The sequence below is a fragment of the Amblyraja radiata genome, chromosome 23 (genome assembly GCF_010909765.2).
Source record: "Amblyraja radiata isolate CabotCenter1 chromosome 23, sAmbRad1.1.pri, whole genome shotgun sequence".
Lineage (NCBI taxonomy): Eukaryota > Metazoa > Chordata > Chondrichthyes > Rajiformes > Rajidae > Amblyraja > Amblyraja radiata.
In genome coordinates, this window is record NC_045978.1 from 40,011,324 (window position 1) to 40,037,658 (window position 26,335).

The 26,335-nt window shown below is 51.3% G+C and overlaps 1 protein-coding gene across 1 annotated transcript; it reads left to right on the forward strand.

Annotated features, from left to right (window-relative positions):
• Positions 1–272: 272 nt before the first annotated feature.
• Positions 273–26,005, forward strand: eif6 (eukaryotic translation initiation factor 6). The gene is made up of 6 exons (XM_033042092.1): positions 273–442; positions 9,171–9,256; positions 12,901–13,076; positions 21,477–21,653; positions 23,005–23,186; positions 25,832–26,005. The coding sequence occupies exons 1-6, from the start codon at positions 336–338 to the stop codon at positions 25,839–25,841; spliced, it is 738 nt and encodes a 245-aa protein (XP_032897983.1). The 5' UTR covers positions 273–335; the 3' UTR covers positions 25,842–26,005.
• The last annotated feature ends 330 nt before the right edge of the window (positions 26,006–26,335 follow it).

The following is a 26,335-nucleotide window of genomic DNA, read 5'->3' on the forward strand; positions in this document are numbered from 1 at the left end:
GGTGACGCTTCCGGTCGGGGCCCTTCTTCAGACTAAACCAGCATCTGCAGTTCCTTCCTATATATTTAGTGTAACTCTGTATCGTGTTCTGCACGGACACTACGGGCCGAAAGGCCTGGCCCCTGCTCTGTCTCCATGGTCTCCGCTCCTCACCTCTACCTCCCCGCAGCCCCGGGCAGGCGGACAGGTCCCGCGATGCACTTCCGGCGCCCAAGATGGCGGCGGTGAAAGCGCTCTATTCAACCCATTGTGGGCTGCCGGACGTGACGTCGCCGGCGGAAGCTGCGTTGACGAGGAGCACGTGGCCCCGACACCCAGGCCCCGACACCCTCACCATGGCCGTCCGCGCCTCCTTCGAGAACAACAACGAGATCGGCTGCTTCGCCAAACTGACCAACGCTTATTGCCTGGTGGCGATCGGCGGCTCCGAGAACTTCTACAGGTGAGGGAGGGGGCGGTTGACGGGGCCGCTGTGGATGGGTGGGTGGGTGGGTGGATGGATGGGTGGGTGGGCAGAGGCGAGGGGAGGGGTGGGGGAGGGTTTGTGGCGGTGGTGGGGTCAGTAGGGGGGGGGGGGTTAGGGAGGGTTTACTGGGGTGGATGGGAGGGATTAAGGTGAGGTGAGCGGGTTGTGCAGGGTTTATGGGGGAGGGGGTGGCAGGGCCGTTGGGGGTTGTGGAAGGGGTGGGCAGGAGAACATGGAGGGGTGGGGTGCGTGAGGGCCACCTGGGGAGGTGAGACCTCGCCGTGTGTTGCTGCCACTGGTTCTCCCAACAGTCTCTCTTTGAGACACTGCCTGACCTGAGATGTCATTGTGTTCTCCAGAGACACTGCCTGACCTGCTGAGTTGCTCCAGCACTGTGTCCTTTTTTTTGTAAACCAGCATCTGTAGTTCCTTTCATCGACTTTTCTCTCCTTGCCCCCATGGTATTTCACACCTTCCTTCACTGCTGGAACATGGTTGAGGCAGGGACTGGGCTGGCAGCTCAATGGACAAATGGGGTACAAATGCCACAGGAGGGTCGTGGGTGGAGGTCAGGGAGCATGGGGCCACAAGGAACTGCAGATGCTGTAGTCTTAAGCAAATCACAAAGTGCTGGAGGATTTCAGCAGGTCAGGCAGCATCTGTGGAGGGAGTGGACAAGCGACGTTTCGGGTTGGGACCATTCTTCAAGTAGGTGGGGGAGTTGTGTTTTCGATTCGGCAGAACATCAATGTGGTACAGAGAGGGTATTCCTAGCAGATTGCCCAGTGAGGCTGTATGGGTGGAACATAAGAATGGCAGTGTATGCAGTTTGCAACGTATACAGGTTCACTGCTAAATCAAAGCTGGCTGGCAAAGAGTTTAAGAAGGAACTGCAGATGCTGGAAAATCGAAGGGAGACAAAAGTGCTGGAGAAATTCAGCGGGTACAGCAGCATCTATGAAGCGAATTTCCTTCGCTCCATAGATGCTGCTGCACCCACCGAGTTTCCCCGGCTGGTAAAGAGCTTGAAGTGGGTCTAAACAAGTCCTACTCACACAAAGAGATATACGACGGGTTGTGAGTAGACGAGTTAGTTTCTTATTCTCACGTGTACAAAGTTACAGTGAAAATCTTTTTTGGTATGTGCGATACAGTCAGTGGAAAGTCTATACATGATTGCAATCAAGCTGCCCATACTATACAGATACAGGATAAAGGGAATAATGTTTAGTGCAAGATAAAGTCCATTGAAGTTTGGTTAAAGATAGTCCAAGGGTCTCCAATAAGGTGGATGGGAGATCAGGACTGCTCGCAAGTTGGTCTTCTTGCGAATGAAACATAAATAAACCAAAGGAATAGTTAGATCTCAAGTTGGTAATAGGATACATAGATACATAGAAAATAGGTGCAGGAGTAGGCCATTCGGCCCTTCGAGCCTACACCACCGCCATTCAATATGATCATGGCTGATCATCCAACTCAGTATCCCATACCTGCCTTCTCTCCATACCCCCTGATCCCTTTAGCCACAAGGGCCACATCTAACTCCCTCTTAAATATAGCCAATGAACTGGCCTCAACTACCTTCTGTGGCAGAGAGGATGATTTAGTTGCCACTTTTTAAGAAAGGAGGGAGAAAGAAAACAGAATTATAGACCAGTTAACCTTGCATCGGTAGTGGGGAAGATGCTGGAGTTGATTATTAAAGATATTATAGCAGCGCATTTGGAAAGCTGTGAATGGATCAGAAAGTCTGTCAGAATGGATTTATGAAGGGGAAATCATGCTTGGCTAATCTTCTGGAATTTTTTGAGGATGTAACAAGTAGAATGGACGAGGGAGTGCCAGTGGATGTGGTGTATCTGGACTTTCAAAATGCCTTTGACAAGGTCCCACACAAGAGATTAATGTGCAAAATTAGAGCACATGGTATTCGTTGTAGGTTATTGACATGGATAGAGAACTGGTTGGCAGACAGGAAGCAAGGAGTAGGAATTAATGGGTCCCTTTCAGAATGGCAGGCAGTGACTAGTGGGGTGCTGCAAGGCTCGGTGCTGGGACCCCAGTTATTTACAATATATATTAATGATTTAGACGAGGGGATTAAATGTAACATCTCTAAGTTTGCATATTCAACAAAGCTGGGTGGCAGTGTGAGCTGCGAGGAGGATGCCATGAGGCTGCAGGGTGACTTGGATAGGTTGGGTGAGTCGGCAGAAGCATGGCAGATGCAGTATAATGTGGATAAAAGTGAGATTGTCCACTTTGGTGGCAAGAACAGGAAGGCAGATTATTATCAGGAAATAACTGCAGATGCTGGTTTAAATCGAAGGTAGACACAAAATGCTGGAGTAACTCAACAGGATAGGCAGCATCTCTGGAGAGAAGGAATGGGTGACGTTTCGGCTCGAGACCCTTCATGAAGGAGTCTGAAGAAGGATCTCGACCCGAAATGTCACTCATTATCTGAATGGTGTCAGATTAGGAGACTTGAGTGTCCTTGTACATCAGTCACTGAAAGTAAGCATGCAGGTACAGCAGGCAGTGAAGAAAGCTTGCAAGCTTGCCTTCATTGCAAGAGCATTTGAGTTTAGGAGCAAGGAGGTCCAACTGCAGTTGTACAGGGCCCTGGTGAAACCGCACCTGGAGTATTGTGTGCAAGTTTGGTCTCCTAATTTGAGGAAGGGCATTCTTGCTATTGAGGGAGTGCTGTGTAAGTTCACCAGGTTAATTCCTGGGATGGCGGAACTGACATATGATGAAAGAATGGGTCGACTGGGCTTGTATTCGCTGGAATTTAGAAGGATGAGAGGGGATCTGGTAGAAACATGTAACATTCTTAAAGGATTGGACAGGCTAGATGCAGGAAAAATGCTGCGGATGTTGGGGGAGTCCACAGTTTAAGAATAAGGGCTTTTTGGACTGAGCTGGGGGGAAAAAATTCACCCAGAGAGTTGTGAATCTGTGGAATTCTCTGCCACAGAAGGCAGTGGAGGCCAATTCACTGGATGTTTTCAAGAGGGAGTTAGATTTAGCTCTTAGGGCTCAGGGAATCCTTGTCAACAAAATAGAGAGAGTACAGAGGAGATTTACTGGAATGTTGCCTGGGTTTCAACAACTAAGTTACAGAGAAAGGTTGAATAAGTTAGGTCTTTATTCTCTGGAGCGCAGAAGGTTAAGGGGGGACTTGATAGAGGTCTTTAAAATGATGAGAGGGATAGACAGAGTTGATGTGGACAAGCTTTTCCCTTTGAGAATAGGGAAGATTCAAACAAGAGGACATGACTTCAGAATTAAGGGACAGAAGTTTAGGGGTAACATGAGGGGGAACTTCTTTACTCAGAGAGGTGTGGGATGAGCTTCCAGTGGAAGTGGTGGAGGCAGGTTCGTTGGTATCATTTAAAAATAAATTGGATAGGCATATGGATGAGAAGGGAATGGAGGGTTATGGTATGAGTGCAGGCAGGTGGGACTAAGGGAAAATAATTGTTCGGCACGGACTTGTAGGGCTGAGATGGCCTGTTTTCGTGCTGTAATTGTTGTATGGTTATGGAATCGGGATATGGGGGAAAAGCCAGAACAAAGTTCAGATTTTGGATGATCAGCTATTACCAAGGTACCGTGAAAATATTTTGTTGCGAGTTGACTGGTCAGCAAAAAAACAATACATGATACAGTGAAGCACTTTACAGTGTACAGATACATGATAAGGAAACACAGTGTCCTTCATAATGTTTGAGACCCATCGTAGGACCTATGCGAGGATCCTGTTTGTTGATTTTAGCTCTGCATTCAACACCATTGTGCCAGAGCTACTACACTCCAAACTTTCCGAGTTGACTGTGCCTGAACCCCTCTGTCAGTGGATCACCAACTTCCTGACAGACAGGAAACAGCATGTGAGGCTGGGAAAGCACATCTCGGACCCGCAAACACTCAGCATAGGAGCACTGCAAGGCTGCGTACTCTCTCCTCTCCTCTACTCTCTCTACACCAACAACTGCACTTCCACAGACACCTCTGTCAAGCTTCTCAAGTTTGCGGATGACACAACCCTGATTGGACTGATCCAGGATTGGGAGGAATCTGCCTACAGACAGGAAGTGTCACAGCTGGCGTCCTGGTGCCTTCGCAACAACCTAGAGCTCAATGCTCTTAAGACAGTGGAATTGATTGTAGACTTTACGAGAGCTCCCCCTCCCCTCACCCCACTCACCAGCAACAACACCACAGTCACATCTGTGGAGTCTTTTAAGTTCCTGGGAACCATCATCTCCAAGGACCTTAAGTGGGGGGCTACCATCGACTCCACAGTCAAAAAGGCACAACAGAGGATGTACTTCCTGCGGTAGCTGAGGAAGCATAATCTGTCACAGGCAATGATGGACCAATTCTACACAGCCATCGTAGAGTCTGTTCTCACCTTCTCCATCATGGTCTGGTTTGGCTCAGCCACCAAGCACGACACCTGGAGGCTGCAGCAAATCGTCCGATCAGCAGAGAAGATTATTGGCTGCAACCTTCCCTCCATTGATGAACTGTACACTGCAAGGGCCAGGAAGCGAGCGGGCAAGATCCTCTCTGACCCCTCTCACCCTGGCTCCAAACTCTTTGAATCACTTCCCTCTGGAAGGCGACTCCGGATTGTCAAAGCTGCCACAGCCAGACATAAAAACAGTTTTTATCCACGAGTAATTGCTCTACTCAACAGCCAAAAATCTGTTGCCTCCCTTTGATCTGGTATTTTGTTGGTTCACAAGCTTGATCAATGGTGTTTTATCATTAATGTTTAATGATAAAATTTAACATTTTATTATTATTAATGTTTAGTGTTTTCTGAGTCATTAGTAACTGTCACTGTATGTCATGTTGTTACTTGTGGGCGGAGTACCAAGACAAATTCCTTGTATGTGAATACTTGGCCAATAAACAAACTTACTTACTTACTTTATTTGCCTCCGTACTCCACAATTTGAGATTTATAATAGAAAAAATCACATATGGTTAAAGTGTACATTGTCAGATTTTTATACATTTTATACAGTCCCCCCATTTCAGGGCACCATAATATTTGGGACACAGCAAGATCATGTAAATGAAAGTAGTCATGTTTAGTATTTTGTTGCATATCCTTTGCATGCAATGACTGCTTGAAGTCTGCGATTCATGGACATCACCAGTTGCTAGGTGTCTTCTCTGGTGATGCTCTGCCAGGCCTGTATTGCAGCCATCTTTAGCTTATGCTTGAATTGGGGGCTAGTCCCCTTCAGTTTTCTCTTCAGCATATAAAAGACATGCTCAATTGGGTTCAGATCAGGTGGTTGACTTGGCCACTCAAGAATTGACCATTTTTTAGCTTTCAAAAACTCCTTTGTTGCTTTAGCAGTATGTTTGGGATCATTGTCTTGCTGTAGAATGAACCACCGGCCAATGAGTTTTGAGGCGTTTGTTTGAACTTGAGCAGATAGGATGTGTCTATACACTTCAGAATTCATTATGCCACTACCATCAGCAGTTTCATCATCAATGAAGATAAGTGAGCCAGTACCTTCAGCAGCCATACATGCTCAGATGAGGTGGTATGCTTTGGATCTTGTACATTTCCTTCTCTCCTCCATACTTTGCTCTTGCCATCATTGTTAATCTTTGTCTCATCTGTCCACAAGACCTTTTACCAGAACTGTTGTTGCTCTTTTAAGTACTTCTTGGCAAACTGTTACCTGGCCATCCTAGTTTTGCGGCTAACCAGTGGTTTGCATCTAGCAGTGTAGTCTCTGTATTTCTGTTCATGAAGTCTTCTGTGGCCAGTGGTCATTGACAAATCCACACCTGGCTCCTGAAGAGTGTTTCTGATCTGTCGGACAAGTGTTTGGGGATTTTTCTTTATTGAGAGAATTCTTCTGTCAACAGCTGCGGAGGTCTTCCTTGGCCTGCCAGTCCCTTTGCGATTAGTAAGCTCACCAGTGCTCTCTATCTTCTTAATGATGTTCCAAACAGTTGATTTTGGTAAGCCTAAGGTTTGGCTGATGTCTCTTAACAGTTTTATCCTTGTTTCTCAGTCTCATAATGGCATCTTTGACTTTCATTGGCACAACTTTAGTCCTCATGTTGTTAAACAGCAATAAGAGTGATGGAAAGACTGGAGGAAAGACTAGGTGCTGAGAGCTCTCTTATACCTGCATTAAGGAGGCCATTAAACACACCTGAGCAATTACAAACGCCTGTGAAGCCATGTGTCCCAAACATTATGGTGCCCTGAAATGGGGGGACAATGTATAAACACAGCTGTAATTTCTACACGGTGAAACCAAAATGCTCTCTGGTTGTGGTAAGATGATTCAATTGCCTGATAAAAGTTGGGAAGAAACTCCCTGAATCTGGAGGTATGCGTTTTCATACTTCTATAACTTTGCCTGATGGGAGAAGGGAGTGGCCAGGGTGCAACTCATCCTTGATGATGCTGCTGGCCTTGCCAAGGCAGTGTGAGGTATAATTGGAGTCAATAGAAGGGAGGTTGGTTTGTGTGCTGGCACTGGGGTCCATACTGCTCTGGGGCCAAGAATTCCCGAGACATCTACATTCCTTAATCAATCAGTGGTTTATATGGGAACTGTGGCCCGTCATGTGCGTCTGACCCAGCATTGAGCCCATGCATTGCAGCATCTAGTATCATTCCTTCCAACCTCCAAAGAAACCGTTCCAAAGAAAGCTCTTCCAAACGTGACACATTCATTTGATTTGATTTTCTCAGGTGCTGCTAGATCTGCTAATTTCTGATTTTGTATCAAGATTGAAGCATCTGCAGCCATTTTGATTTTCATCAATAACTTTTTGCAACTGGGAGCAAAGCACAGTAGAGGGGTGGAGCGGTCATGTTTGGGTGGCAGGGTTGTTGTATTCTGGTGCCGTCACAGAGACCAGGCTACAGTTACAGTCATTACCGTTGAAACCAGGGTACAGGTTTGCAGCCAGGTTGAGGTTGAGCCACAAAGCTGCCGGGTCCTCTCCTGAGGCCTCCATTGTGCCGAGCCGCGCCCCAGCCATGGGCTCCATCGGCTGATCCGACCACTCGGGCTCCAATGACCCGAGTCACGGCGATGATGCGGTGTGTGTGTAGATTGCTGCTTGTAATTCTGCAGACAGGAGTTGATGAATGGGCTGAGAAATGGCAAATGGAGTTTAATCTAGACACGTGAGATGATGTGTTTGGGCAGCACTGATGCGCTAGGACATAGACTGAATGGTGAAGTGTAGGGGAGGATTGACAAACAATCGCACTGTGGATGGAGCACAATAAATTGTTGAAGGTTCCAACACAGATTGTCAGCATGGTTGGCAATTTTCTCGATAATATGAGTCAGAAGATGTGTCCTGGCCAGTCCATTCCCTCCCCAGATGCTGCCTGACACACTGAGTTCCTGCGCTTTGTGTTGTGATTTATCACCATTGTTAGGAAGAGGGGGCCTTAATGGTCAGGGCATTGAAAACAGAAGCTGGGGTTAGACACAAAAATCTGGAGTAACTCAGCAGGGCAGATAGCTTCTCTGGAGAAAAGGAGTAGGTGACATTTGGCTTGAGACCTTTCTTCAGACTGTGAGTCAGGGGAAAGGAAAACGAGAGATATGGACGGTGATATCGAGAGATATAGAACAAATGAATGAAAGATATGCAAAAAGAGTGATGACGATAAAGGAAACAGGCCATTGTTTACTGTGAGCTAGGTGAAAACGAGTTACAGACAATGAAACTAAACAAGACGACTGAAGCTAATACGACAGGTGGGGGTGGGATGGACAGAGGGGGGGGATGCAAGAGTTACATGAAGTTAGAGAAATCAATATTCATACCACTTAAAGTTAGAGAAAGGTGCTGCATGCTGCTGTGCTCACTGAGTACAGGGAGGTTGATGTGTAAAGCTGCAGCAGCTGAGGCTTTCATTCTTCCCATTCACACCCGTGCGCGTAACAATCAACTATAGACTTGCGGGCATGTGGCAGGGTGCAGGGGAGTGTCACTGGGGCACTGCTCCCCACAGTGGAACACGTGTGGAGGGGCTGTGGTCGAAGCATATAAAGGGGAGGGTTGCAGATATATTTCCCCAGGTAGAGGTAGGTTTCAGGGGGAATGGAGGGGGTATGAGGGGAGGGGGTGGGCTGATGACCTGGAGTACATTCGGCTGCTCACTGGCAGCACTGCAGTCTGTCCGGGCAAACTGGACGCTAACTGCCTGCGTGAGAAGGCAGGGGTGAGTATCATGGGTGGGCGGGTGTCCACTGGTCAGCGTGGTCGGTTGGTCAGTCATGCTGCTTCCATGCCTTGCCTCCATTGCCCAAGCAATACTGATTGATGCAGACTGAGGAGTGCCGTTACCTCACCCTGGTTAGTGTAGGAAGGAACTGCAGATACTGGTTTAATCCGAAGAAAGACACAAAAAGCTGGAGTAACTCAGCGGGGCAGGAAGCATCTTTGGAGAAAAGAGATTGGTGATATTTTGGGTCGAGACCCTGAAGGGGGGGACTCAATCTGAAACATCACCTCTTCCTTTTCTCTGGGTCTGGTTGGGTGTGAGCTGACGACTAGCTGATCTTTCACTGGGTTTTTCTTCTTGCACGCTGATGCTCAGTGGGTTAGCGTGGTCAGAGTGAGGTGGTGCCAGCGTGCTGCCAGCTGGCTGCTAATCTGCTCTGCTCTGCTCTGCTTCCAGTGTCTTTGAAGGGGAATTATCAGAAACTATTCCGGTGGTGCATGCTTCCATCGCGGGATGCCGAATCATCGGGAGGATGTGTGTTGGTGAGTTTAAACACAGATTGGTTATGTGATTGCTGGGCCCCGTCCCAATTTATCAGTGTGCCCATGGCGTTGTGCAGCATGAAGACGTCCATTGGCCACTGTGTCTTTCCTACCCGTAAGCACCTGTGTATTGTATACGTACACATGCCACTTCCCAGCACTTGGCCTCAGCCTCCCACACCACGGACATTTACACACACCAAGGTACGATACAGGAATGTTGTGACAACATCTCCCCTCCCCCCCCGCCCCACTCCCTCCACTGATACAAATCTCACTGGCCAATAATTTCCAGTCAGAGTCAGAAATTGCAGAGATAGATCGTCAAGGCCTGAGCCCTCTCACCCACCTGGGACAGACCCTGGGGATTTCTCCACTTCCCTGCTCTTCAAGAGACCCAACACCACCACTTGCTTCCCAAACCGGCCTTGCACATTAGTGTCGCCCACACTGATCTCACTGTCCCCAGTGCTGTATACTGATGCAATGTTGAGTACCCTGCCTATAACTCCCTCCTTTATCTTTGAATTATCTTACCCGCTTATTTGTACAGTATGTATAAAGGCCTTGGGATTGTCTTTAATCAGGCTCACCACATCTGGCCCCGCTAATTCCCTGCTTGAGTTCTTTCCTGCTTTCTTTGTAGTGTCTGTCTGATTTCATCCTTCTAAACCTTGTCTGTGCCCCAGCAAACCAGGCCTGGCCTCAGCAAACCAACTCTGACCCCAGCAAACCAGCCCTGACCCCAGCAAACCAGCCCTGTCCCCAGTGAACCAGCCCTGACCCCAGTGAACCCGCCCTGATCCCAGTGAACCCGCCCTGACCCCAGTGAACTCGCCCTGACCTCAGTGAACCCGCCCTGACCCCAGCAAACCAGCCCTGACCCCTGACCCCAGTGAACCCGCCCTGACCCCAGTGAACCCGCCCTGACCCCAGTTAACCCGCCCTGACCCCAGTTAACCCGCCCTGACCCCAGTGAACCCGCCCTGACCCCAGTGAACCCGCCCTGACCCCAGTGAACCCGCCCTGACCCCAGTGAACCCGCCCTGACCCCAGTGAACCCGCCCTGACCCCAGTGAACCCGCCCTGACCCCAGTGAACCCGCCCTGACCCCAGTGAACCCGCCCTGACCCCAGTGAACCCGCCCTGACCCCAGTGAACCAGCCCTGACCCCAGTGAACCAGCCCTGACCCCAGTGAACCCGCCCTGACCCCAGTGAACCCGCCCTGACCCCAGTGAACCAGCCCTGACCCCAGTCGAACCCGCCCTGACCCCAGCGAACCCGCCCTGACCCCAGCGAACCCGCCCTGACCCCAGTGAACCCGCCCTGTCCCCAGCGAGCCCGCCCTGACCCCAGCGAACCCGCCCGGTCCCCAGTCGAACCAGCCCTGACCCCAGCGAACCCAGCCCTGACCCCAGTCGAACCAGCCCTGACCCAGCGAACCCAGCCCTGACCCCAGTGAACCCGCCCTGACCCCAGCTGAACCCGCCCTGACCCCAGTCGAACCCGCCCTGACCCCAGCGAACCCGCCCTGACCCCAGCGAACCAGCCCTGACCCCAGCTGAACCCGCCCTGACCCCAGTGAACCCGCCCTGACCCCAGTGAACCAGCCCTGACCCCAGTGAACCAGCCCGGTACCCCAGTGAGACCCGCCCTGACCCCAGTGAACCAGCCCGGTCCCCAGTGAACCAGCCCTGACCCCAGTGAACCAGCCCTGACCCCAGTGAACCAGCCCTGACTCCAGTGAACCAGCCCTGACCCCAGTGAACCAGCCCTGACCCCAGTGAACCAGCCCGGTCCAGGAAAACCGCTCTACTCCACTCAAATCTTTTTTTTATGTAAAAGGTTCTTGAAACGTTTTCATTCCTATGCTGATCTTTCCTGATGACTTGCTCCTTAAACATGCTTGCTCCTTCAGAACATACCCAATTTCCGTTGAATGTTGCTGCCAGGGTTCTCGTTGTGGTTTGGGTTCGGCTGTGGTCCCAGTGTGGGGAGGGTGTGTGTGACAGTCACAGGGTCGATCCTTGCTGCCGCCGCTGCGTAATTTATTCCACTTGACTGCAGTGCTGGGCTGATGGAAGTGACAGCCATGAATATTTAATGTTTGCAACGCTGTGATCCTGGCTGGGATGGATGTGGAGCCCTGCCTGCCTGTGAAATGTGCTCAAAACACTGATCGCAATTGGATTGCGTGCATTCCCCTTGCAATGTGTCACTTCATAATTGTCATCTTTAAGGTTATATCGTGGGTAAGGAGTTTAATTTCTTCTGGTCGGGCTGGAAGTGTACCTGATCTGTGCTGACATTGACTGAGTGTTTCCTCGGCCTGCTGCCTCTGGGCTTTGGCAGCAGCTTCGAGCACTCCCATACAAAGCTGCCCTGGGGCAAGGGTCTCCCTGCCCACCCTCTCCCTGCCTCTGCTGCTGTACCTGGGGGTTAGCTTAGTGTGTTCCCTCCCCTCTGCTCAGCTCTCACTCAATACATCAATGCTAAACGCTTCTGAGATTACCCGTCCTCATTTGCAATGCAATCGTTGTGCAAATGGCCAAAGTGTACAGTCTTCTCCTGCAAAAGCTGTCTGTTTTACAATGATATTTTCTGGCTGCTGCATTGTCCAAAGTTAAAGAAAGAAAGTAGAAGAATATGGAGCCATATGTTTGGGACTGATGTATAAAACAGACCCAGCACACTCTAAAGCTAACTCAACGGGAAAAGGAGAAGTGTGGTCAGAGTGTGGACTGGTCTCAGCTCCATCTCCCTGCCCTATCTCCGCATCCCATCACTACCGCGACCTCACTAAACATTGAGTGCAGGGTTGACATTCTGGATGAACCTGCATTTGAATCTGTGCTGGATTTGGTGAGAAACCCGTGTACGGTTGTGAGCACAGCACAGACAGAGGCCCTTCCTCCCGGCCACCCCCAGCTGGTGTTTACTCTCCATTCAAACCTCCTCCCAGCTTCCTAATCAGTAGAGACACAGGAGACTGCAAATACAAAACACAAAGTCTGCAATTCTCAATTCTCCATCCATCATGGACTTGTCTAATGGAGATGACCTCATTACCGCTGAGTGTTGAAAATATTACAGCGATAGTTTTAAATATTTATCATTGCAGTCTTGCTGGGAACCCATGTGAAGGGAGTAAAGTGTACATTCTGGTGCCCGCGAACATTGTAGGCATCTTCCCGTAGAGTTTGTGTGAATGAAGTGTTGATTTATAAGGAGACCGCCCTCTGGAGGCATTTTGGGGAACACCAGGGGCCAGTGAGCTTGCCCTCAGAGTCACACATCCACTTGAAGGGGCCAGTCTGCTTGCTCCATAACCTTAAGCGCCTGCCCACTTGGCCATTTTTTTCGGCGACTGCCGGCGTGATTGGCTGACGTATCAGGGTCGCTGAAAGATTTTGAACATTTCAAAATCCAGCGGCGACAAAAAAAATGTTGCGACATTCGAGGATATTTTGGTGACCTGTTACGTCAGTCAATGATGCCGGCAGTCGCTAGAAAAAATCGCCGAGTGGGACAGGCTCTTTATGCCTGTTATCACCGTGTTGTAGAGGTAAACTTTGTTATAGATCATACCGTTTGTGTGAATGGTGCATGGTCCTGATCTAATGAATGGTGTTGGTTGCAACAGGTAACCGGCATGGGCTGCTGGTGCCCAACAATACAACTGACCAGGAGCTGCAACACCTGCGCAACTGTCTGCCCGATGCTGTGGCCATCCAGCGAGTGGAGGAGCGCCTGTCCGCACTCGGCAACGTCATCGCCTGCAACGACTACGTGGCCCTGGTGCACCCCGACCTCGACAGGGTAAGTCTGCCCTCTGCCCGCATTGCCCCGTGGTGGGCATGGTGCAGGGGACCAGCGCAGTGCTGGGCAGTGCTGCCCCTGGGTACCATTGGCACTGATTTGTGGTCTGTGCTGAGTAAGGGGTGGGGGGGGGGGGGGGGGGGGGGGGTGCAGGTAGACAAGACCTCACTCCAACGTACCATCCAACCCCAGCTGCACCCCAGCAAGTCTCACTTCGGGCAGCACGTTTTATCTTTACTCGCTTGAGTTCGAGTACACAAGACAAAGACAAAACCTGGAGGCTGCGGAGGACGAGGAGGAGAGGAGGTGCAGACAAATGCGATGTGGATGGGCTATAAGAAAGAACTGCAGATGCTGGTTTAAATCGAAGGAAGACACAAAATGCTGGAGTAACTCAGCGGGTGAGGCAACATTTCTGGAGAGAAGGAATGGACGACCTTTCGGGCCAAGACCCTTCGCCCATTCCTTCTCTCCAGAGATGCTGAGTTACTCCAGCATTTTGTGTCTACCTTTGGCTGAAATGTAATGTTGAGAGGTATGAAGTATTACATATTGACAGGGGGGAAAAAAGAGGAGAGGTGATATTAGCAGGAGGCACAACTCTACAGGGGATACAAGAACAAAGATCTATGCCAGGGGTCGGCAACCTTGTTCTGCATTGGGGCCAGGACGCACGTCTGTGGGCGGGTAGCGGGCCATATCTATCATGTGTACACAGAAGGTGCGCGGCCATGCCGGCGGCTTTGCGCAGGATGCGGTACAGCCACAGCTCGGCGCTCGGTGGGCCAGATAATTACGGGGGGGGAATCCGCCTGTGGGCCGGATGATTTCGGGTTACGGGCCGCATTCGGGCCGCAGGTTGCCGACCCTCTGATCTATGCACTATTTGTTGAAGGTTTCCGTTTCAGTTTATTGCCACGTGTACCGAGGTACAGTGAAAAATGTTGAGGTGGGGGCAAATTGAGTCAGTGGTTAAAATACTTAGCAGTGCATGGGGTACAAGGAAGTCAAGGTGAACCTTTTCAAAACAGTGGTCCAATCAATACTGGAACATCGTGTTCATTTCTGTGAGGAAAAACTGCCCTTTAGGAAGGAATAATATACAAGGGATCTTGAGATGCAAACCCTGAAAGTGGCAACAGAAGTAGATAGTGGTAACGAAGGCGTATGGTACGATCACCTTCATCATGCAGGGCATTGAGTAAGAGACTGGAAGTCCTGCTACTGTGGTATAAAACTATGGTGGACACGAAATGCTGGAGTAACTCAGCGGGTGAGGCAGCATCTCTGGAGAGAAGGAATGGGCGACGTTTCCTTCTACAGACTGATTAAACTATGATTTGTACGCATTTGGAGTATTGTATGCAGCTTCGGTCACCCCATTGCAGGAAAGATGTGGAGGCTTTGGGGAAGGTGCAGGTTTACCAGGATGCTGCATGGATTAAAAAATCTTAGTTCCGAGCAGAGATTGGACAAACATGGATCGTTTTCACTGGAGCATCAGAGGCTGAGAGGACTCCTGATAGAAGTATATAACACTTAGAGGCGAAGATAGGGTAGACAGTCAGAAGCTTTTCCTGAGCTTTACGGTGAGAGGGGTAGTGTTTAAAGGAGTTGATTGGGGCATGGTCATTTTACACAGTGGAACCCACTGCCAGGGGGGGGTGATGGAAGCACATACATTAGTGGCATTTGCAAGCCTTTTAGATTGGAAGTTGGGGATGGAGGGACATGGATCACACGCAGGCAGAAGGAATTAGTTTAACTTGGCGTGGTGTTCAGCGCAAACATTGTGGGCCAAAGGGCTAGTTGCTTTGCTGCTCTAATCAGTCTGTGGCATTCCAAGTAAACATGCGCCCGCCCCAGGGAATCACCAACACTTCCGCCATTGTGTTAGTGATGGCTCTTCTGATTCGACATGCTCTTGTCCACCCAGGGTAAACATTCACTGCCTTGTCAAACGCCTGTCCACATGTGCCTTAAAGATATGCAAATATTCCACTCTGACCGCCCTTTGAGGGAGAGTAACAGATGAGATGTCAGCACCACTCTGGTGCAGGGGTCAGGAACACGGGGACATAGTCAAACCACACACAAACAGGCCCTTCAGCCCAACCTGTCCATGCTAACCAAGGTGCATGAGGTAGTCCCATTTCTCCGCGTTCAGCCCTCAAGCTTTCCCCTCTATTTGTCTGAACGTCTTTTAAACGTAAAATGTGCCCATCGATAGAATTAAAGTGTTAATCATATTGCTAGGCAACACGGAAACTGGCTCTTAAGCCCAACTCATTCCCCCCCCCCCCCCCCCACATTTCCTGGTGTAATCGCCCTTTCCCCCCCCCCCCCCCCCCCCCCCCCCCACATTATCTGGTGTAATCCCTCCTCCTGCTTACCTCAGGCCAGCAGGGGTTTGGTTCTGAGATGCATCTCCCTGCCTGCTCCATATGGAGCTGAGCTGGGTAGATTGCCAACAATCTGGTGAGTGTTGTTGCCAGCAAGGTTACTTCAATGTGAGGAAGGAACTGCAGATGCTGGTTTAAACCAAAGATTGACACAAAATGCTGGAGTAACTCAGCGGGACGGGCAGCACCTCCGGAGAGAAGGAATTGGTGACGTTTGAAGAAGGTTCTCGGCCCAAAACGTCGCCCATTCCTTCTCTCCAAAGATGCTGCCTGTATTGCAGCATTTTGTGTCTATTTTACTTAAATGCTGTGTTTTAGCCCCTTTGCACTCGTGTCCTTGGACCACACAACAGAAACATCAGGGAAATAGTTAGTGTAGGAAGGAACTACAGATGCTTGTTTAAACTGAAGACAGAAGATTCTTCAGTCTGAAGTAGGGTCTCGACCTGAAACGTCACCCGTTCCTTCCATCCAGAGATGCTGCCTGTCCCGCTGAGTTACTCCAGCATTTTGTGTCTATCTTCAGGGGAATAGTTAGGCGGGTTTAGCGTGATTGATTTTGAGAACTCTCCATATTGTGGTGCCTAGAAGCACCTTTGTTTGCATGCATGCCAGCTGATTAGACGCGAGCTGTCACCTCCCCCCCTTATGTCATGCCGATTCATTGAGTAAAAGGATTTGGAGTGTGAAGATTCTCACATTTTTGAAGGAGAAAGTGTTCGATGTCGTAGCCATGGCAACAGCTCTAGAATCTCTCCACTGAGTTGGAACGGAGACTGGTTGTTCTGAAGCCACATCCAGGAGCCGCTCCTTGGAATAAAAACAAACGGTTTCACAGGTCAGGCAGCATCTGTGGAGAACAAACAGACTGAAGGTCTCAGCCAGTGATCCTCCTCCACAATTGGATAATGAGGAAAGCAGTGTGTCGGCATTGAGAGAGGGGGAGTGATAGAGCTGAGGAAATGGAGACCACGGTGTCCAGGACACATTCAAATACTAACCAGTCAGGGCAGCTAGAGAATATAAAATAAATGTGGGGTGGAGTGGAGACGAAATCTGGAACAAAACAACATGCTCCAAATACCCTGCTTGTTAAGTTGCTGCCAGTAAGAGTTTCATTCATCCCTTGTCAGAGCATATGACAATGAAACACCCTTGACTCAATCAGACAGCATCTTGGATAGACAAAGCATGAACGTTACAGGTAGATGTGGGTGACTACATCACAACTGGCCGCTGTTACCTACAGGGATCATCGTTGGAGGCAGTCAAAGAGTGATACAGTGTGGAAACAGGCCCTTCGGCCCAACCTGCCCACGCCGACCAACATGGTCACAGCTACACTTGGTCCCACTTGCCTGTGTTTGGCCCATATTGCTCTAAACCTGTCCTACCCGTGTACCTGTCTAATAGCCCTGTCCCACTGTACGAATTCATTCCAAGAGGTCTCCTGAGTTTAAAAAAACTCGTGGTAAGCATGGGGAATGAACGTAGCGGGTACGTCGGAGCTCGGGGACATCTCTTAGCGACTCGTAACGCTAACGGCAGGTACTCGGGAAGACTCGCTAATGGCAGGTAAGCTCAGGAAGACTCGTGAAGATTTTTCAACATGTTGAAAAATGTCCACAAGAGCCCCGAGTACCAACGAGCGGCCATTACCGTAAATCTACGAGTTCGAATCAGGGCAAACTCGGGAGAAACTTTTGGAATGAACTCGTACCATGGGACAGGGCTTTAATTCCTTTGTAAACGTCGCAATAATCCCTGCCTCAACTACCTCCTACAGCAGCTCATTCCATACACTCACAATCTCTTGTCCCTCAGGTTCCTAGAAATTATCTCCCACACCCCCCACCATAAACCCATGTCCTCTGGTTTTTGATTCCCCTGCTCTGGGCGAGAGGCTCTGCGTCTATCCGATCTATTCCTCTCGTAATCTTATACACCTTGAAGATTACCCCTCATCCTCCTACACTCCAGGGAACAGAGCCTGCCCATCCTCTCCCTGTAGCTCAGCCCTTCGAGTCCTGGCCACATCCTCGTGAATCTTTTCTGTACTGTTGGGAGACCAAGGCGGTGGGTCAGGGGCGCGGCCAATGGAACCGAGGCACTGAATGGAGGCGTTCAGCACAGCCGCATTCCAATTGCCTTTGGTTTCTCCACTCGAAGACAAACCGCACAGATGTGTAAAGATTATGCGTGGAAACAGGCACTTCGGCCCATCGAGGCCATGCCAGCCATCGACCACCCACAAACACTAATCCCACAATGTTGTCCACATTCTGATCATCTCCCCCACACTCTGCAGCTGCACACACATGGGGGGCAATTTAAAGGGCCGTGTAATCTGCAAGAGAAGAGACGGGAGCTCCTGATGGGCTGAATGGCCTTGACCTGCTCTTGTCTGCACACGTAATCCACAGCCCGCCACACAGGCTGCAGAGGTTTATAAAAATCCTGAGGGTAGTTAGTTGCAGCTGCAGGAAACGGGATTCGCTGGATAGAATCCTGGTCGGCATGGACTAGGTGGACCAAAGGGCCTGTGTCTGTGCGGTTATAACTGAATTTATCAGGGAAAGAATTATACCAGGAAAGATTAAAGTGGCAATGTGTGTGTGGAACTGAATGCTTCTCATTTGTGTTCATTATGGTGGTTAATGGATTTGGCTGCAAGGGGGACATTACTCCTGAATGAGATGGATTAACAGTGGTGACCATGGACAAATCCCAGGGCCCGATCCCAGGCCGTGTGGGGGGGGGGGGGGGGGGGGGGGGGGGGGGGAAGGATTGAGTGTTTTGTGGGGGTCTGCAATGAGAATGTTGTGTTGTGGACCCGGTGCGTGTGGCAATGAAACACTGTTGACTAGTTTAAGACCAGCAGTGGGAGAGCGACTGACGATTTAAGGGCAGGGCAGTTGAAATCTGGACTGTCTACGGGGTGGAGCCAAGCATCCTCAACATTGGAGAAGGAAGAAGGATCCAGCACAGAAACTGGCGTTCAGCCCACCTGCTCCAAGCAGATCATCTACAAATACTAATCATTAACTACAGCAGGAACTCAGTGGGTCAGGCAGCATGTGTGGAGGTCAAAGATTCCAACGTCTTAGTCCCTGGTGTGTACCTAGTACGGGTGGCGGGTTATGGCAAGAAGGCAGGTGAATGGGGTTAGGAGGGAGAGATAAATCGGCTATGATTGAATGGCGGAGCAGACTTTAGGGACCGAATGGCCTCCCATCACATGAACGATGTTAGCCCCATCTTTATTCCCCCCGTGTTCTCAATACTCCCCTGGGATTCTGTACCCAGCTACACGTAGGGGCAATGTCCAGAGGCCAGTTACCCTCCCAACTTGAGCGCCACTATGGATGGCTTGCACAGGTGGCTGTGGGTTGTGTGTGGACAGTGGGTCAACAGGCCGGTTTATCCATGTTAGATAATCAACCACTGTCTGTATTGATGTTTGAGGGTTTTATGGAGAAGGTGGGAGCAGGACCTGGATTGGGTGAGCAGCCATGATAGAGGCAGCAGTTCACTTGTACCTCCTCCAACCGCATCTACTGCATCCGTTGTCCAGGTGTCACCATCTGTATGTACATCAGCGAGACCAAGCGCAGGCTCGGCGATCGTTTCGCTAAACACCTCGGCTCAGTCCGTCTTAACCTACCTGATCTCCCGGTGGCTCCGCACTTCAACTCCCCCTCCCATTCCCAATCTGACCTTTCTGTCCTGGGCCTCCTCCATTGTCAGAGTGAGGCCCAGCGCAAACTGGAGGAACAGCACCTCATATATTGCTTGGGTGGTTTACACCGCAGTGATATGAACATTGAACCCCAATATACACCCCAGTGGTATGAACTAACTTCAGATAGCCCTTGCTTTCTCTCTCCATCCCCTCCCCCTTCCCAGTTCTCCCACCAGTCTTCGTGTCTCCGACTACATTCTTTGTTCCGTCCCCTCCCTGACATCAGTCTGAAGAAGGGTCTCAACCGGAAATGTTGCCCATTCCTTCTCTCCATAGATGCTGAGTGTGAGGGGTGCAGGGTGGGTGGGCACAGGATGAGTGGTGCAGGACGAATGAGAGAAATACATTCTGGAACCATCCAAATACATCTTTCAATATACCAGCCTACTAATGCCGACACCCCTTGCAACAATTCCAGCCAGGTCTGTCAGTGCTGTTCAGCCTCTCCAGAGCACAGAGCACGGTCCTTCCTGAAGAACTTTATAAGTCAGCACGGATCCTTTACCATGCAAGCCGTCTGCTCCAATTGTTTTGCAATCATGAATTGGTGAATGTTAAGTAATCTAGTAGTTTAAACGCAGCAGGTATGGCAAGCTGGTATGGTGGTATGGTGGAAGAATGTGTAAGAGAACTGCAGATGCTGGTTTAAATTGAAGGTAGACACAAAATGCTGGAGTCATTCGGTGGGTCAGGCAGCATCTCTGGAAAGAAGGAATGGGTGAAGTTTCGGGTCGAGACCCTTCTTCAGACTGTATGGTGGAGTTGCAGTGGTGGTCAGGTCAGGTGTGACTGTACTGAATGCCAGTGCACTCGGAGACTGAGCCCTCTCCCGCCCCTGGGTCCCGTTCCTCTGTGCCCACTGGTGTGGGGAAGCAGTGCGCTGACACAAGGGTCTGCGTTCACCCACCTCGGCATGTCCAGCAATGGATGCCAGCATGATGCAGTCAGCGATGGTACAGCGGGCACTCCCGCACTCCAGCCCCAGCCCTCCACCATGTGTGGGAGTCAGTGGAGGGCTTTGAAACACCTATCATTATTGCAGTGTCGCGTCCCCCAGTTTTTAGCTGAACACAGCCCTCAACCCGTTCTCCACTAAAGACGGGCAGCTTGCCCCTTGATGAGAAACTGAAATGTTGCCCCAGACACACGCTGGAGCTTAGAATACTGTGGCTTCACTGAGAGATTAGATTCGAGACGTGGAATAGGAGTGGTAAGAACCTGTCTCCTTTTGCTGGGAGATTGAGAAGTCTGAAGAAGGGTCTTGACCCGAACGTCAACTAAACCTTTTCTCCAGAGATGCTGTTTGACCTGCTGAGTCACTCCAGCTTTTTGTGTCAATCTTCAGTTTAACCCAGAATTTAGTCATAGAGTGATACCGTGTGGAAACAGGCCCTTCGGCCCAACCTGCCCACACCGGCCAACATGTCCCAACTACACTAGTCCCACACTGCGTTTGGTCCATATCCCTCCAAACCTGTCCTATCCATGTACCTGTCTTAACTGCTTCTTAAATCTTTTCCCCTTCACCTTAAAGCAACTGCAGTTCCTTCCGACATAACTCTGGATAGTTGGCTAAAGAGGCAGGGCGAGGAGAAATATCTCTACTCGGGTTCTGGAAGTTCCTACAATCTTGCAGCTCAGAAAGCCTCGGAGATTCAGTCCTTGATTACATCTTCAACCCTAAGTGAAGATGAGTCTATCCTGTTTCACACGAGCAGCTTTGACGGAGAGAGCTGGTTCCTGGCTCCAGACGCCCTCTGCTGCCTCCAGCTGCTCACTGCAGCTCGCCGCTCCCATTTACAGCCGCTGCAACACCAATGCTTGCCGTTTACAATGGGAATTCTCAGTCTTGCTTCCACATCACTTCATGGCCCTGCCCCCTTCATACTCAACATGTTCACTCTGAACCATCACAACCTCACCCCTCCTGGTGTAAACCAGCAACAACTCATTCTGTAGCAGGTCAACGTCTCACAACTGTGGCACGCAGTCCCCAAACGGTTCCCTCCCCTAGTACCCTCCCCTGGCACGCCCCACCCCCCACCCCCCAGCCCCCTGATGTGAGGAGGGTGTGGGGCGGTGGGAGGGTGAGGCGTGGGGTGGAGGGGGTGGGGCGTAGTAGGAGGGGATGTGAGGCGGGGGGGCGTAGGGATAGGGGGTGTGGGGCAGGGTGGGGGAGGGGGTGTGGGGCAAGGGAGGTTTGATGGGATGATTCTCACACTGTGGTGACTGTGTTTCTCCCCTGTGGGAGAGCAGGAGACGGAGGAGATTGTGTCGGACGTGCTGAAGGTGGAGGTGTTCCGGCAGACGGTGGCCCAGCAGGTGCTGGTGGGCAGTTACTGCAGCTTCAGTAACCAGGGCGGCCTGCTCCACCCCCAAACCCCCACCCACGACCAGGACGAGCTCTCCTCCCTGTTGCAGGTGCCCCTCGTGGTGAGTGCCCCCGTCCCCTCTCCCCCCGCCCCGTCCCCTCTCCCCCCGCCCCGTCTCCTATCCCCTCCCCACACCCATGTCCCCAGCCCCTCCCCAGCTGCATGTCAACCCATGCCCACCTCCTCCTCCCCGTGTCTCATCTTATAACCATATAACAATTACAGCACGGAAACAGGCCATCTCGGCCCTTCTAGTCCGTGCCGAACATTTACACTCACCTAGTCCCATCTACCTGCACTCAGACCATAACCCTCCATTCCTTTCCTGTCCATATACCTATCCAATTTATTTTTAAATGATAAAATCGAACCTGCCTCTACCACTTCCACTGGAAGCTCATTCCACACAGCTACCACTCTCTGAGTACTCTCTTTCACCTGCACCTGCACCCTCATGTTACCTCTAAACCTCTGTCCCTTATTTCTCAAATCATGTCCTCTTGTTTGAAACTTCCCTACTCTCAATGGAAAAAGCTTATCCACGTCAACTCTGTCAACTCCTCTCATCATTTTAAAGACCCCTATCAAGTCCCCCCTTAACCTTCTGCGCTCCAAAGAATAAAGACCTAACTTGTTCAACCTTTCTCTGTAACTTAGGTGCTGAAACCCAGGCAACATTCTAGTAAATTTCTGTACTCTCTCTATTTTGTTGACATCTTTCCTATAATTTGGCGACCAAAATTGTACACCATACTGCAGAATTGGCCTCACCAATGCCTTGTACAATTTTAACATTACATCCCAACTTCTATACTCAATGCTCTGATTTATAAAGGCCAGCACACCAATAGCTTTCTTTACCACCCTATCTACATGAGATTCCACCTTCAGGGAACTATGCACAGTTATTCCTAGATCCCTTTGTTCAACTGCATTCCTCAATTCCCTACCATTTACCATGTACGTCCTATTTTGATTTGTCCTGCTAAGATGTAGCACCTCACACTTATCAGCCTTATCTTCCCCCCTGCCGTGTCTGGGAATCCCCACTCCACATCTCATCATGGATCGACCCACCCGACACACTGCAGCACCCTCCTTGGCCTGGCCTGGCCCGTTGCCCAGGGTTCCTGTTTGCAGCCACTCAAGGACACCAGGATGCTGTCCCTCAGCGCCGGGGTTGAGGGGGGGGGGGGGAGAGGCACAGTGACCCTCCCCCTGGTCACTGCTGCCCCAGCACCTACCCACCCTGCACACCGTCGCTGCTCTGGCACTCTCTGTCCCTCCACACGTCCCCTCCGCTCCTCACTCTGCCCCGGTCTCTCGCCGCCTGATACAACATCCCTTTCATCTGCACCTGTTGTTGCTGCTGCGGTGCGGCGGGCCCTGTGTGACGGTGTGCTGTGTTGCAGGCGGGCACGGTGAACCGTGGCAGTGAGGTGATCGGGGGGGGGCTGGTGGTGAACGACTGGTGTGCCTTCTGTGGCCTGGACACCACTAGTACGGAGCTGTCCGTCATCGAGAGCATCTTCCGGCTCAACGAAGCGCAGCCCAGCGCCATCGCCACCACCATGAGGGACTCACTCATCGACAGGTGAGTGCTGGGGCCAGCCTGGAACCCTCCCCCCCCCCTCTACCCAACCTGTACCCCTCTCTGTACCCCACCTCTCCCCGTCCCTCTACCCTCCCTGTCCTTCTCCCCTCCCCATCCCCCCTCCTCCCCATCCCCCTCCTCTCCTCCCCTCCCCGTCCTCCCCACCTATTCCTGTCCTTCTCACCTCCCCGTCCCTCTCCTCACAGGACCACGGTCTGAGCTGAACCACTGAACGGAAGCCGCCATCACTGTGTAGATGTGGTCAGTGGCAGCCCCTCCTCCGTGGCCTCAGCCTCTGGCACTGGGAAGTCAGCATGGTGGCGCAGCAGTAGAGTTGCTGCCTCACAGCGCCAGAGAGGCCGGGTTCCATCCTGACTGCGGGTGCTGTCTGTACGGAGTTTGCACGTTCTCCCTGTGCCCGTGTGTATATTGTCCCTGTGGTGCTCCAGTTTCCTCCCGCACTCCAAAGACGCACAGGTTGTAGGTTAACCTGTTCACTGCCAAGTTTATTTGTCACTATTGGTCATGATCCGAGTAAACTTGGGGGTGGCACTGAACAGGTTAATTGGTTTTGGTAACATTGTAAACTGTCCCTGGTGTGTAGAATAGTGCTGGTGTACAGGGTGATCTGTGGTTGGCGTGGGCTCGGTGGGCTGAAGGACCTGTCTCTGCGCCGTATCTCTAAACTAAACTAAACACATGGAGGCTGTCCACAGCCCCTCCCACTCCGGAGATTCACCACTCGGCATATTCCTGCTCGCTCCATCCAGGGCTCCCAGGCTCCCGCTGGGATTGCATTGCTGCTTCCCCCTGTGCTGTCCTGGGCCTTGAGAAGCTGAGCTCACAGCCCCGTCACGCTCTTTAGATTAGTCTAGAGATACAGCGCGGAAACAGGCCCTTTGGCCCCCCGGGTCCATGCCAACCAGCGATCCCCGCTCTTCAACACCATCCAACACCCACAATGGACATTTATTTTTACATTTACTGAGCCAATTAACCTACAAACCTGTGGAAGAAAGAACTGCAGATGCTGGATAAAATGGAAGGTGGAGACAAAATGCTGGAGTAACTCAGCGGGTAAAGGCAGCATCTATGGAGAGAAGGAATGGGCGACGTTTCAGGTCAAGACCCAAAGGGATCGGATCCGGGTCTCGGGCGCTGCATTCGCTGTAAGGCCGCGACTCTACCACTGCGGCACCACGACCGCCCGGACCTGCGTCCCCCCTTCCACGTGGTCTGCTCTCTGATTCACAACGTCGCAGGCTCCTTGTCCCACCTTCAGTGGGGGCTTTTAGACTTTACATTTTAGAGATACAGTGCGGAAACAACAGGCCTATCGACCCACCGAGTCCATGCCGACCAACGATCGCCCCGTACACTGGTTCTATCCTATGCACCAGGGACAATTTACAGTCGCCTACAAACCTGTCAATATGATCTCACAGGGAGAACGTGCAAACTCCATACAGACAGCACCCATGGTCAGGATCGAACCCTGCTCTCTGGTGCTGTGAGGCAGCAACTCTACTGCTGCGCCACTGTGCTGAAAAGTGGGAGCTGCGGGCACTGTGGTTGCCGGAGGCTGACATGCATCAAAACGGTGGGAACGTGCGCCACACTCAGCTGTAGGTGTTGCAGGCAGTGGCGAGCGTGGTTGAAGCAGAGCTGGCCGCACTACACACGGATGCCCAGTTCCTGCACTGACCCTCTGGGAACAACTCTGGGCATGGGCACTGGGGAACATCACTGGGCAGTGACTGGGACAGTGCCTTCCATTTGCCTCCAGCACCCTCTCCCATTAGCCGTCTGAATCCGGCCATGTTTTATTTATTTACGTGGTTCTTTGCAACATTGATGAATGGAAGTTCGGCCCATCGAGTCTGTGCTGGCTCACAAATCAATCACTGCAACCTGCCCCCGCCACATTCCCACCCCCCCCCCCCCCTCTCATCCCATGCCCACTAGAGCAGTGGGGTACCTACCACTCTCCACAGTTTTAGAATGTGCAAACTCCACACAGACAGTGCCCGAGGTCAGGATCTACCTTGGACCGGGAGTTGAGGCACTGCACTACCTGTGTAATGAATGGTTACTGTGTGCTGGCCAGATGTTGGCCTTTAGTGGAGTGATGCTGACATGTTTTTACTCTCTCCCTCCCCTTCTCTCTCCCTCCCCTTCTCACTCCCTCCACCTCCCTTACTCCCCCTCCTTCTCTCTCTCTCTCTCCCCCTTCCCCTCTCTCTCAATCCCCCTCCCCCTTCGCTCTCTCTCCCCCTCCCTCTCTTTCTCCCCCCCTCACTCTTCCCCTTCTTTCTCTCCCTCTCCCCCTCTCTCTCTCTCTCTCCCCTTTCTCTCTCTCCCCTTTCTCTCTCTCCCCTTTCTCTCTCTCCCCTTTCTCTCTCTCCCTTTCTCTCTCTCCCTTTCTCTCTCCCTGCCCCTATCTCTCCTACCCCCTATCTCTCCTACCCCCTATCTCTCCTTCCCCTATCTCTCCTTCCCCCTATCTCTCCTTCCCCTATCTCTCCTTCCCCTATCTCTCTTCCCCTCTCTCTCTCTCTCTCGTCTCTCATCATCTCCATCGTCATCTCTTCTCTCTCTCCCTCCCCTCCTCCCCCTCTCTCTCCCTCCCCCCCTCTCTCCCCCAGCCTGACATAGGACGCTGGCCCGCTGGCTGGGCTGTGCTGGGACTGGCAGCCGACCGACAGTGCCACCGTCGTTGTTCACCTCCCGTTTACCACGAACAAAGTCTGAATGTAAAATATAACATTGCTGAATGGTCAGTGTCGATTAAACAAATAATTTGCTATTTACTATAAAAAGATAAAGCCTTGGTGTTTGAGGCCACGTTAGTGAGATTGGTGATCGGGTGCTGGTGAATGGGGGACTCTGCAGCAGGAATTGCTGGAGGGAGAAGCCCCCAGTGGACGGGCAGTGGGGGGAGCCGGCCATCACAGAGACAACTCCAGGATACACCAGATAGCATGCCACAAACACTCCTTACTGTACACTAAACTGCTTCACCCCTCATCTCTCTACCCCGCCAGCTGTGTTAAGTGGAGAAGGCAGGAGAATGCGGATGAGAGGGAAAGATAGATCAGCCATGATTGCATGTTGGAGTAGACTTGATGGGCTGAATGGCCTAATTCTGC